This window comes from Pantherophis guttatus, chromosome 3 (assembly GCF_059756535.1).
Source record: "Pantherophis guttatus breed Tessera chromosome 3, ASM5975653v1, whole genome shotgun sequence".
Classification (NCBI taxonomy): domain Eukaryota; kingdom Metazoa; phylum Chordata; class Lepidosauria; order Squamata; family Colubridae; genus Pantherophis; species Pantherophis guttatus.
Window position 1 is genome coordinate 5567780 of NC_142065.1, and position 12837 is coordinate 5580616.

General features: G+C 42.0%; 1 protein-coding gene across 5 annotated transcripts in view; it reads left to right on the top strand.

Moving 5' to 3' along the window:
• RTEL1 (regulator of telomere elongation helicase 1) overlaps nucleotides 1-12837 on the top strand; it is a 207794-nt gene that overhangs the window by 163484 nt on the left and 31473 nt on the right. For all 5 annotated transcript variants that reach the window (XM_087890974.1, XM_087890976.1, XM_060684364.2 and 2 more), the window contains exons 27-28: nucleotides 2008-2156; nucleotides 5784-5882. In XM_087890974.1, the coding sequence (XP_087747100.1) occupies nucleotides 2008-2156; nucleotides 5784-5882 (248 nt within the window). The remainder of the gene's footprint in view (nucleotides 1-2007; nucleotides 2157-5783; nucleotides 5883-12837) is intronic.

The window sequence follows — 12837 nt, forward strand, 5'->3', positions numbered from 1 at the left end:
TCTACAAGGAAACAACCCAGCTCAGAGAGGATTAAGGACTCCACAGTCGTCGTCGTCCTCCTCCTTCTCCAAACCCTCCTCCCTTCTAACACGGATGAGGTTTCCTAGTTCCTCCTCTTCCTCCTCCAAACCCTCCTCCCTTCTAACATTGATGAGGTTGCCTAGTTCCTCCTCTTCCTCCTCCAAACCCTACTCCCTTCTAACACTGATGAGGTTGCCTAGTTGGGTAATGAAACGTCTGCAAGAAAACAACCCAGCTCAGAGAGGACCAAGGACTCCACAGTCGTCGTCGTCGTCCTCGTCCTCCTCCTCCTCCTCCAAACTCTCCTCCCTTCTAACACTGATGAGGTTGCCTAGTTCCTCCTCCTCCTCCTCAAACCCTCCTCCCTTCTGATGAGGTTGCCTAGTTGGGTAATGAAACGTCTGCAAGAAGACAACCCAGCTCAGAGAGGACCAAGGACTCCACAGTCGTCGTCCTCCAAACTCTCCTCCCTTCTAACACTGATGAGGTTGCCTAGTTCCTCCTCCTCCTCCTCCTCCCTCTCAAACCCTCCTCCCTTCTGATGGGGTTGCCCAGTTGGGTAATGAAACGTCTGCAAGAAAACAACCCAGCTGAGAAAACAACCCAGGACACCTCACAATTGTGCTGCTTTCAAGGAATGCCTACTGCTTGCTTGTGTACCCAGCTCAGCAGTGGGCTGCAAATGGTCATTCTACCGCCATTAGTCTAAGGCAGAGGTCTTCAAACTTGGCAGCTTTAAGACTTGTGGACTTCAACTCCCAGAATTCCCCAGCCAGCATAGCTATTCTGGGAGTTGAAGTCCACAAGTCTTAAAGCTGCCAAGTTTGAGGACCTCTTGGACTAAGGCAACAGATAATTGTTTTTGCCTTCATTGGTTTTTCATGTAATTTATTTGTGGTCCAATGACTTAGTGACTTTTGTGGTTCACTGTTGCAACTTTTGAGGGTCACGAGTGTATAAATGCAAGGGAAAAAAAACCATCGGTTGAGTAATGCAACAAATGGTTCTGACTGGCCATACATTTTATCAACTCTTTACGCAAACAAAAATAGCTTTCTTAGGAAATCTTAGTCATAACACGGGAAAAGTCTTAATCCTAAAGTTCTTCAAATATCTGCTCTCAGGGAATTGTGCAGAGACGCTGACGTGAACTTGCAGCTTTATATAAATATATTTAACATCTATTTATATCTATATAACTAGAATATTTATAGTACATGAGATAATCAGGCACATCACTGCATCATGAGGTAAATTAGAGAAGAGCATCCATAGTATGCGCGCGCGCGCACACACAGAAGAAAAAGGCGGGAAAAAGGGGAAACTCCCTCTTCTTGCCCACCAACCAATCATAACGTAGCTTGCCTCATGCAGGAGCCCGCCCTCTCCAATCAATCAAAACCACAATTTTGTGTCCCGGCCCATTAATATATTAATATAATGTTCCAGGTACTAAATTAAATATCTTAACACGCAGGTAGTCCTCGACTTAGGACCACTCTTGAGCCCAACTTTTATGTTGTTAAGGGAGACCTTTGTTACGCGAGTTTTGGGCCATCTTACGGCTTTTCTGGCCACGGTTCTTAAGGGAATCGCCACACTTGTTAAATTAGTAACGTACTTATTCAGTGACTCTGGCTTCCCCGTGGACTTGGCTTGTCAGAAGGTCGCAAAAGGAGATCGCGTGACACCCCTCCCCCCCCCCGCGGGACGCTGCAACCGTCATAAATACGAGTCAAAATATGAATTTTGATCACCTGACCATGGGGGATGCTGCAAAAGTGAATAATAGCCATAAGTCACTTTTTTCAGTGACATTGTCACTTTGAATGGTCACTAAACCGAATGTTGTAAGTCGAGGACTATCTGTATTGGACAAGTTAGCACCACTCCTCTTTTCTCTTCCTATCCGTTAGTAGAACGGAAAGAAAGAAAGTGTTCAAAATGCATTTTTTTCCAGGCTCTGTTTCTGTTTCTTGTCTCAGATAACAGAGAGGCCGGGGTGTGCGTGGCTTATGGGCAGGGCCCATCCTCTTCCAGAAGGCAGCCTGGAGGCCTCTTGGATGCCCTGGAGCACAACGATAAAAGCTGCCATGAAACAGACGAGGAGAAATGCTTGCCGGGAGAGGAATCGGTATGCACATGGACTGGACTGGACGGGACGGAGCTCATTTAGGTCCCCTTTATTATAGAATTCCTTTGATGTGGGTGGCAGCGAAGTAAACATAAACTTTCTTCTGCCTTTGATTTTCCACTACTTCTCTCATGACGATATTCAGGCTTTAAAGGCTCTTTCGGAAGATGCCCAGGGTACCTTAAATAGATAGACAGACAGACAGATATATAGATAGGTAGATAGGTAGGTGATAGGTAAATCGATAGTGGCTTTTAAAAAATAGGCAAGCAGACAGACATACAGAGATAGATAGGTGATAGGTAGTTAGATAGTATCTTAAAATTAGTTAGGTAGACAGACAGATGATAGAAAGGTAGGTAGGTAGGTAGGTTGGTAGCTAGGTAGGTAGGTAGATTAGATAGATAGATAGATGATAGATAGATAGATAGATAGATAGATAGATAGATAGATAGATAGATAGATAGATAGATAGATAGATAGATAGATAGATAGATAGATACCGTATTTTTCGGAGTATAAGATGCACCTTTTTCCCCCTAAAAGAGAGGAAGCCATTTTTGGCCTCCCAAAACTCCACCCCACTTGTTCCATTTTTGCAAAAAACAGGCCCGTTTTTTGCCTGTTTTTCACAAAAACAGTGTTTTTGCCCTCCCCCAGCCCCCAGGAGCACTCTGCAGGCTTCCCAAACCCTCTGCATGCCTCATTTTTTGCAAAAACAGGCAAAAAATAGCAAAAAACAGGCCGCGCAGAGGGTTTGGGAGGCCTGCAGAGTGCTCCTGAGGGCCAGGGAGGGCAAAAACTTTTTTTTTTTACTTACCTCTTCGAAATCTTGGTGCGTCTTATATACAGGTGTGTCTTATAGTTCAAAAAAATATGATACATACATACATACATACATACAAACATACTGTAGATAGATAGATACTGTAGATAGATAGATACTGTAGATTGATAGACATACTGTAGAAAGATACATTGTCGATAGATGGATAGATAGGTAGAGATAGATGAGAAACAGATTAGATAGATAGGTGATAGACAGATTGATGCAGATAGACAGACACACTGGATGGATGGATGGATGGTGGATGATAGATAGAGAGCTGGATTAACTAAATTGTTAACTTAATTATTAATTTCTAAGTCTGCCTTGCTGATTTTCAGTATTGGCTCTGGCTGTTGTTTGGGAACGTCACTTGCTGCGTAGTGGAGAAATTTTTTAAAAATTTGTCTAGTCATCTGTCCGCTTCTGAAACCTACTTGAACTTCCGTGCTTTCAGTGCCAAAAAAATGGATACCCGGAAATATTGCAATCTTCCCGGTAACTGTTAAGTCAGCTTTCATAAACAAACAGTTCTCTTCAGATAAGTTGCACTTAAGCTTCTGCAATCCCCATTTAGCACTGCTTTCATCAGTTTATTTGGTTATCTGAAGTTGACCTATTAAGGAAGGCAGACATTATCAGCCTTTTTCTCCTTTAAAACTATTGAAATTGATGGATGAGGCATGGTAGAATATTTATTTCACTGTAAACTACCTTGGAATGTTTATAGTTTGGAAAGACCTAAAAGCTGCACTAAATAAATAAATAAAATACATTTTTAAAAAATCTTCTATACAGGTAGTCCTTGACTTATGACCATAATTGAGCCCAAATTTTCTCTTGCTAACTGATACAGTTAAGTGAATTTTGCCCCATTTTATGACCTTTCTTGCTACAGTTGTTAAGTGAATCACTGTAGTTGTTAAGTTAGTAGCACGGTTGCTAAGGGAATCTGGTTTCCCTGTTGACTTTGCTTGTCAAAAGGTCGCAAAAGGTGATCACATGACCCCGGGACATGCAACCGTCATAAATGTGAGTCAGTTGTGAAGCATTGGAATATAAATCATGCAGCCATGGGGATGCTGCAGTGGTCTTAAGTGTGAAAAATGTCATAAGTCACTTTTTTCAGTGTCTTTGTAACTTCAAACTGTCACTAAGTAAACCGTTGTAAACCGAGGACTACTTGTATTTTAGCATCAGAAATAGCTTTCTAAATGTTTAAGAGCATCCTGAACTCCTAGGCCCATGATGGTGAATGTATGCCACGCATGCCAGAAGTGGCACACAGAGCCCTCTCTGTGGGTATGCCCACCATTGCCAGCTGCTCTTTCAGGTTCCGCCGTGAGCATGTGCACCAGCCAGCTGCTCTCTTCCAGCGCTCCGGTGCACGCTCCAGTTTCAGCACTCAGTGCCGAAAAGGTTAGCCATCACTGCCCAAGGTAATATTGTGATTTAATGTTAGAGTTTAAAAGGAGTTGAGTTGCTTTCCCTTGAATTTATACAAAATTGATTAAGGATTAAAACATTTGCAGAAGAGGTTAAAAAAACCCACCCAAATACCTCTTCTTGGCTCCACTGCTAATCATACAGCTTAGCTGAGAAATGTTTAATTTTCTGTTTCACATTCTGCTGTGCACAATATGCACATTCACTTATGTTTTTTCTCTCTGCTTTCTTTTTCTTTCTGAGTTGGATTTCTTTCTAGTAATTTCTGTACTCGCTCAAATGTTTTGGGTTTTTTTTTTTTAAGTGATTTGACTGTTCTTTGGCCCTCGAGTGTCAGCATGTATTTCTCAGGAGGGAAATCCCACTTGCTCAAATCATGAGTTTCTATCTTAAATATCTCCACTACTTAGGCTTTATTTTTTTTATTTATGAAATTTTATTTTCCACCCATCTCAACCACAAGGTGACTCTGGGCGGCTTACAAAGTTAAAAAGAATAAAACATATATGAATATAGTAAGAATAAAGCACTATAAACACTGTGCGGTAAGCCTCCCAGAGTCACTCTGAAACAAGATGTCCTCAACTTTTTTTTTTTTTTTTAATTTGATTTATATGCCGCCCTTCTCCGAAGACTCAGGGCGGCTTACAATGTGCTCAGCAACAGCCTTCATTCTTTTGTATATTTATACAAAGTCAGCTTATTGCCCCCACAAACTGGGTCCTCAATTTACCTACCTTAGAAAGGATGGAAGGCTGAGTCAACCTTGAGCCTGGCAAGATTCGAACCCTGCAGTAATTGCAGGCAGCTGGTCTTAATAACCAGCTTAATAACAGGGTGCCTTAAACCCCTGTACTACCAAGGCTCTTACAACAGTTTGTTTAGTGACTGAAGACACAACAGCATTAAAAAATGACATGACCATTTTTCACAGGACAGTGGACAGTGTGACAAGGACAGTGTGACAAGGAATGTCGTAATATGTGATAAAATTCACTTCACAATTATCTTGTTTAGCAATAGAAATCTTGGGCTCAATTGTGGTCGTAAGTGGAGGACTGCTTGTATAAAGAATGAATGAATGAATGAGAGAAAGAGAAAGAAAGAAAAGAAAGAAAGAAAGAAAGAAAGAAAGAAAGAAAGAAAGAAAGAAAGAATCAATTGTAAATGCTTCATTCTTCACCTCAAGGGTTTTCTCACCAATTGAATGATTTCTTCACCTATTGTGGGATTTAGTGACAGGTCAGTTTTTGGGGTCACCTGAAATTATGTTAGAAAGAGTGGCTACCTTTACTACCACAAACGCCCCCCAGAGAAAAGGAAGACCTTGCCATTTAACCTTGTTCCTTTTATAGGCAAAGCGTTTGTCAACTCTATCTCTTCAGTATGAAAAAAAACTGATGGACCAACAGAAAGGCAGCGGCAGGAAGAAAATCAAGATAGTCAGCGGCATGGTAGGTGGCATTTGCATCGGGCTGTAAAAGGATGTATAACCAGATGAGCCCCATTCACACAACTTCTTGACCTATTGTGGAGGAAAGGTTTCCTCCTCCAGTCTTTAATCTTTATATCAGAGGTGCCCATGGTCCCGCGACCAAAAATTCAGATGTTCACATTTATGACAGTGTCCTGCGATCATGTGATCCCCTTCTGCGACCTGATGAGCCAAGTCAAGTCAGAATCACTTAACATCCACGTTACTAACTTAACAAGTGCAGTGATTCACTTAACAACTGTAGCAAAAAAGTTCCTGTGGCAAAACTCACAACTCTCTTACTTAGCGACAGAAACGTTGGGCTCAATTGCGATCGTAACTCGAGGGCGACCTGTGTTCCGAAGCTGCTGTACTCATTTCATCCCCTTCCCCCCCTTGTTTGTAGGAAACAATGATTGTACAAACAAGTATGCCAAGTTTTGTTTCCTCTTAAACATGACGATTTCCTAGCCTCTCCCTAAATATTCCATGCTAGGTTTCTGCATATACTATTTATAGCCTATTTCTATGTCTTAATACTCCATGTGCTTTCAAGAGTTTGAGAGATCATCCGCACTAAGTAAAAAAAAAAATTTCCACTGCAACTACAATTCTCTTGTAGTGGTTTTGTTGGATTCTTGAAACAAATTCCTCATCGCCGTCACTCCCACTACATTGAACATTTCGATGAGTTAGATTGGGGCCCCGCACATGCTAAGCTACAAATAAACATGATGAGCATGTGACGTACGTCAGCAGCTGTGTTTGTCTGGTTGATCTAATTAAGGACAATTGTTTGGACATCACTGTGATGTGTATATTCTGTCTGGAAGAGACAAAACAGCTGCAGCTTTTGTTTTGTACATTGGTGATCCTTTATGATCCTGTGTGGTCTCTGGATGGGATTGCATTGAATCCTCCTGGACTTGTCGCTCCTGCTAGATCAGCAGATAGAAGACATGGCCAGGGGGTGTTTTGCCCAGGTTTGGTTGATGGGCCAGTTATGGCCTTACTTTGGTTGAAAGACTTAACGGCCACAATGGAACCCACAATTGATGTTGCTAAACAAGACAGTTGTTAATGAACCGCACAGCAGCTGTCCAGATGAAGTTGGATACACTTAATACAAATTTGCAGTCTTTTATAGGTATAAGTATATTTAGCATTCAAGTTTACAGCACCCAGAAAAACAAGAATAGAATAGAATAGAATAGAATAGAATAGAATAGAATAGAATAGAATAGAATAGAATAGAATAGAATAATTATAGACTAGACTAGACTAGACTAGACTAGACTAGACTAGACTAGAACAGAACAGAACAGAACAGAATAGAATAGAATAGAATAGAATAACAGAGTTGGAAGGGACCTTGGAGGTCTTCTAGTCCAACCTCCTGCCCAGCCAGGAAACCCTACACCACTTCAGACAAGTGGTTATCCAACATCTTCTTAAAAATTTCCAGTGTTGGAGCATTCACAATTTCTGGAGGCAAGTTGTTCCACTTATTAATTGTTCTAACTGTCAGGAACAAGATAGTCAGGAACAGAGGACTATCAGGAGGTAAGCTAAGCAGTACAGCTAGTCCTCGACTTACGATCACAACTGAGCCCAAAATTTCTGTGTTAAGTGAGACATTTGTTAAGGGAATTTTGCCCCATTTTACAACCTTTCTTGCCACAGTGAATCACTGCAGTTGATAAATTACTAATCTGGTTGTTAAGTGAATTTGGTTTCCTCATTGACTTTGCTTGTCCGAAGGTTGCAAAAGGGGGGATCACATGACCTTGGGACACAGCAACGGTCATAAATATGAACCAGTTGTCAAGCATCTGGATTTTGATCATACGATCATGGGGTTGCTGCAAAGGTCATAACTCTGAAAAACGGTCATAAGTTTCTTTTCAGTGCTCTTGTAACTTTGAATGGTTGCTAAATGAACTGTTGTAAATCGAGGACTACCTGTATACAGTACACATGGAGGTGGGGGGGAAAGAGAAACTCCCCTTTTACATTTACAGCAACCAATCATAGCCTAGATTGCATCGTGCGTGTGTCAGCACTTTCTATCCAACTAATAACTTATAACTGTGTGTTCTGGCCTTAACAATGGGTGTTAATTGCATTTTTTTAAAAATATCTTTATTAAATATTTACAGTAAAATTAACACATAATAATGATTGGAAAACAATATAAGAAATGAAATGTAGGAACACATAAGCACAAGACTAAAACGAAACAACAAACATGACTAACCGAGAGTTAAACTCACTCTCCAATTAATATTAACTAATATCATCCTAACCAGACATTTCAATACAATCAAGTTCTTTTAATTATCTACAAAACAATTGGCCTGTTTTTTCCAAAATTATAAAGAATTATATAGCCTATTAAGTATCTATTTAATCTAATAAGACGATCTTATCACCCTAGGTTTAACCATTTTTTAAGCCAGACAAAGCATCTGTCCCAACTTTTATTATATATTAAGTCTTTCTTATCTTTTAATATATATGTTAACCTGTCCATCTCAGCACATCGAAGAATCTTATTTATTATCAGAGGGTCAGGGGGCGTATCTGCATCTTTCCACAGTTGGGCAAATGCCATTCTCGCCGCTGTTGAGACATGGACAAATATGTACCAATCCTTGTTGTCAGTGTGGTCCGGTCTTACTCCTAGTAAGTAGAGGTCTGGGTGAAGGGAAAAGCTCACACCTGTTATTTCCAGCAGCCACTGCTGTATTTTCCCCCAATAGCGTCTAGTCGACGGACAAATCCACCACTGATGGAAGAAAGTACCCTTGGCCGACCACATTTCCAACATCTATCAGAGGATCCTGGGAACATCTTAGTGATTCTGGCGGGGGGGAGATACCAACGGTAGATCATCTTATAAAAGTTTTCTTTGAATGGGGAAGAAAGGGTCAATTTCATAGTTTTGTTCCATACATTTTGCCATGCATCAAGCTGAATTGTTGTTCCAATATTTCTCCCCCAGGCAATCATCGTGTACTTTACAATCTCCTCCGCCATAAAATTGGTTAGAAGAAAATTGTAAACGTTGGAAATAAATTTCCTTCGGCCCCTTAGGAGAAACTTGTCAAAAGTTTGTAAATGAAGGGAAATACCATGTTCCTGTTTATCCCTAGCGAATCTAGTTTGAATTTTCGCATAGGACCACCAGTCTATATCTAATCCTCTAGTTTGGAGATCGGCTTTGGTCTAAGTCTCCCGACTTCATCCAACAAGTCACCATAAACCCAGTTCCTCTTTGTGTTGTGCACAGTTGGAAGGGTCACTGCCTCTAACGGAGACACCCATTTAGGAATCTGTGTGTAAACTTGCTTCTTCACCATTTCCCAAACCCTTAATAAAATTCCTCTAATATAATGATTTGTAAAATATTTGGATTGTTTGTCTTTCTGAGACCACAAGAAGGAATGCTATCCCTGTTGCAAATCATATCCTTCAATGCGTTTTCTTAAGAGGATCACCCAATCTTTTATCCAAACCAGGGATGAAGCTTGGTAATAAAGCTCCCACATAGGGAGCCCCAAGCCACCCCTTGTTTTGTGCTCTTGCAGCATTTTTCTTTTTATACGGGGTTTTTTACTCTGCCAAATAAATTTACTTAGAATTTGGTCTAATTTCCTAAAAAAAAAATTTATCCAATCTTGCAGGAGCCGTTTGAAATAAAAAGATCCATTTCGGTAAAACATGGGCTTTTATCGCAGCAATTCTACCCAAAAATGAGATCTGAATATGCCGCCATCTCTCCACTTCATTCGCTGTGTCTATTAATAATTTAGAATAATTGAACTCTTTGATAGAAGAACATCTATTTGTAAGCCAAATATGGATGTTAATTGCATTTTGCTGTCAAGTGAATCACGTGGTTAAGTCAATCTGGCTTCCCCATTGATTTTGCTTGTCAGAAGGTCGCAAAAGGTCATCCCATGAACCCAGGACGTTTCATGTATTGTAACTGTCATAAATGTGACTCATGCCAAGCATCTGAATTTGGATCATGTGACCATGGGAATGCTGCAATGGTTTGCAAATATTAAAAATGATTATAAGTCACCTTTTTCAGTGCTCTTGTAACTTCGAATGGTCACTAAACGAACTGTTGCAAGTCAAGAACTACTTGTACAGTGATTCATGCCCTCATTGCCACCCAGAACAGAATACCAAAGTTGGAAGGAACCTCAGAGGTTTTCTACTCCAAACCTCTGTTCAAGCAGAAGACCCTATACCACGGGTGTCAAACTCGATTTTATTGAGGGCCGCATCAGGGTTGTGTTTGACCTCGGGGGGTGGGAAGGGCGTGGTCAGGGTGGGCATGGCCAGCTCAACGTCACTCGTGTCGGAGCACCTATGGTGGCCCTAGCGCTCTGCCAGTGAAATCAGGCTTCCGAGCTCCGTTTTCACCTGCGATGGCCTCCTGCAACCCTCTGCCAGTAAAAACAGAGCTTGGGAGGGCTGCCCGCGGCCCTTGCGAGCTCCATTTTTGCTGGCAAATATGCCACGGGCCGGTCCTTCACTGTTTCCAGGGCAGCCCCACGGGCCAGATCTAAGCACCTCGCAGGCCGGATCCGTCCCCCAGGCCTTGAGTTTGACACCCCTGCCCTATACCAGTCTTTCTCAACCTTGGTAGCTTGAAGATGGGTGGACTTAAACTCCCAGAATCCCCCAGCTGGATTCTGGCCCCCCCTGAGGGCCCAGAATAAAATCGAGTTTGAAGTCCACCCATCTTCAAGCTTCCAAGGTTGAGAAACACTGCCCTATATCATTTCAGATAAATGCTCTCTACTGTCTTCTTTAACACACACACACACACACACACACACACACACACACACGCACGCACTGCCCAGTGATTGAGCACCCACAGCTTCTGAAGGCAAGCCATTCCACTACTGATGAACCAGTAAGGCCACTGCAGTGCACTGTACATGGTTTTTGAAGCACACTTCCGTTGGTTCAAGACGGAGTGTCACGGATGCTCATGCGGTCTTGCTGGTTGGCGTAGATTAATCCTACTTTGTAGGCTTGCCATTGGCTTGGCATTAGCTTCCAAATGCAATTACAGGTAATCCTCGACTTAAAACAGTTCACTTAGTGGCAGTTAGAAGTTAAAACATCACTGAAAAAAGTGGCTTATGACCATTTTTCACAGTTACAACCATTGCAGCATTCCCAAGGTCATGTGATCAACTTTCAGATGCTTGGCAACTGACTCATATTTAGGACGATTGGAGTGTCCCGGGGTCATGTGATTCCCTTTTGTACCTTCCGACAAGCAAAGTCAATGGGGAAGCCAGACTCACTTAACAACTATGTTACTAATTTAACAAGTGCAGTGATTCACTTAACAACTGTGGGGCCAAACTCACTTAACAAATGTCTCACTTAGCAACAGAAATTTTGGGCTGAATTGTGGTTGGTCGTCGAGGATTACTGTAAAGTGCTGTCTTTAACTTAGAAGGGTTCTTAATGACTTGGCACTGAATTCCCTGTAGGACCACATCTTTGCTCTGGAGTTTACCTGGTTTATGCCAAGAGAGGTAGCTGGCTATCTCCTATTAGACAGCAAACTCCTTCTAGCATTGATGATGTTACCCGATTGGGTAAGGGAACATCTGCAAGAAAACAACCAAGCTCAGAGGGCAACAAGGACCCACAGTCCTCCTCCTCTTGTCTGCACCCCGTGTTTCCTTCTAGTGCTGAAGAGGTTACCTAGTTGGGTAATGAAACATCTGTAAGAAAACAACCAAACTCAGAGAGCACCAAAGACTTCACTCTCCTACTTTTTGGGAGGTCAGGAGTGCTGAAGTCCAGAGGGATTTTTTTCTATAATGGGGCTGTTTCTCTGGAATGGCCTCCTGTGGGACGGTACTTGTTTTCCAAAAACAGATGAAAATTGTCAAACAGAGACGGTCCAAGCCAGGGGGAAGAGTCAAGCGAGAAATTAGTTTGGAATCATTATGTGAGCATAAAACAGCAAGGCTTCACACACACACACACACACACACACACACACACACACACACACACACACACTCACACACACACGCCATTGAAGTTTATCCAATCTGGCCCAAGTGAAAACTGCCAGTCTGCGAAGATTCCTGTGAAATAGGCAGGAGCTATAAAATAGAATATTGATGGTCTGTGCATCTGGTTGCTTGTGCCTGACCAAAAATGGAGTTTTTCCAGAGAGATTTCGCAGGGGTTGAGGGGGGGGGTTAACCTAGAGGCACTATTTGGGTCTTTTAATATAGCATTATTTATTTATTTATTTTATTTTATTAGTCATATTTCTATGCCGCCCACTCTCCGAGGACTCTGGGCGGCTTACACCAAAGACAGTATACTAAATAGCATATTGCCCCCTAACAATCTGGGTCCTCATTTTACCCACCTCGGAAGGATGGAAGGCTGAGTCAACCTTGAGCCCTGGTGAGATTTGATCCGCTGATCTGCTGAACTAGCAGTCAGCTGAAGTAGCTGCAATACTGCACCCTAACCACTGCGCCACCTCAGCATTATGTTATAATTCTCTTTTGTGAGCTCCAGAGACTTTATAATGGCAGCGGGATATAAATCTAATGAATAAATATCACCCTCTCTTTTTGACAATCCGAGAAGTCATACATATAGTCAGGCAGTAGGATGGTCTGTGAAATCTCACTGCCGCCTGTTGGCACACCAAGATTTAACTATCAGTGATAATCGCAAGGAAAAACAGATGTGTCTGGGAAGCTGAGCATGTTTGACTTAACCACCACTCATTTAGTGACCATTTGAAGTTACAACAGCACTGAAAAAAATGACACGACCACTTTTCACATGACCCTATGGTCATGTGATCCAAACGGTCGTGTGATCCAAATTTGGACTCTTGGCAACTGGCAGTACCCCAAGGT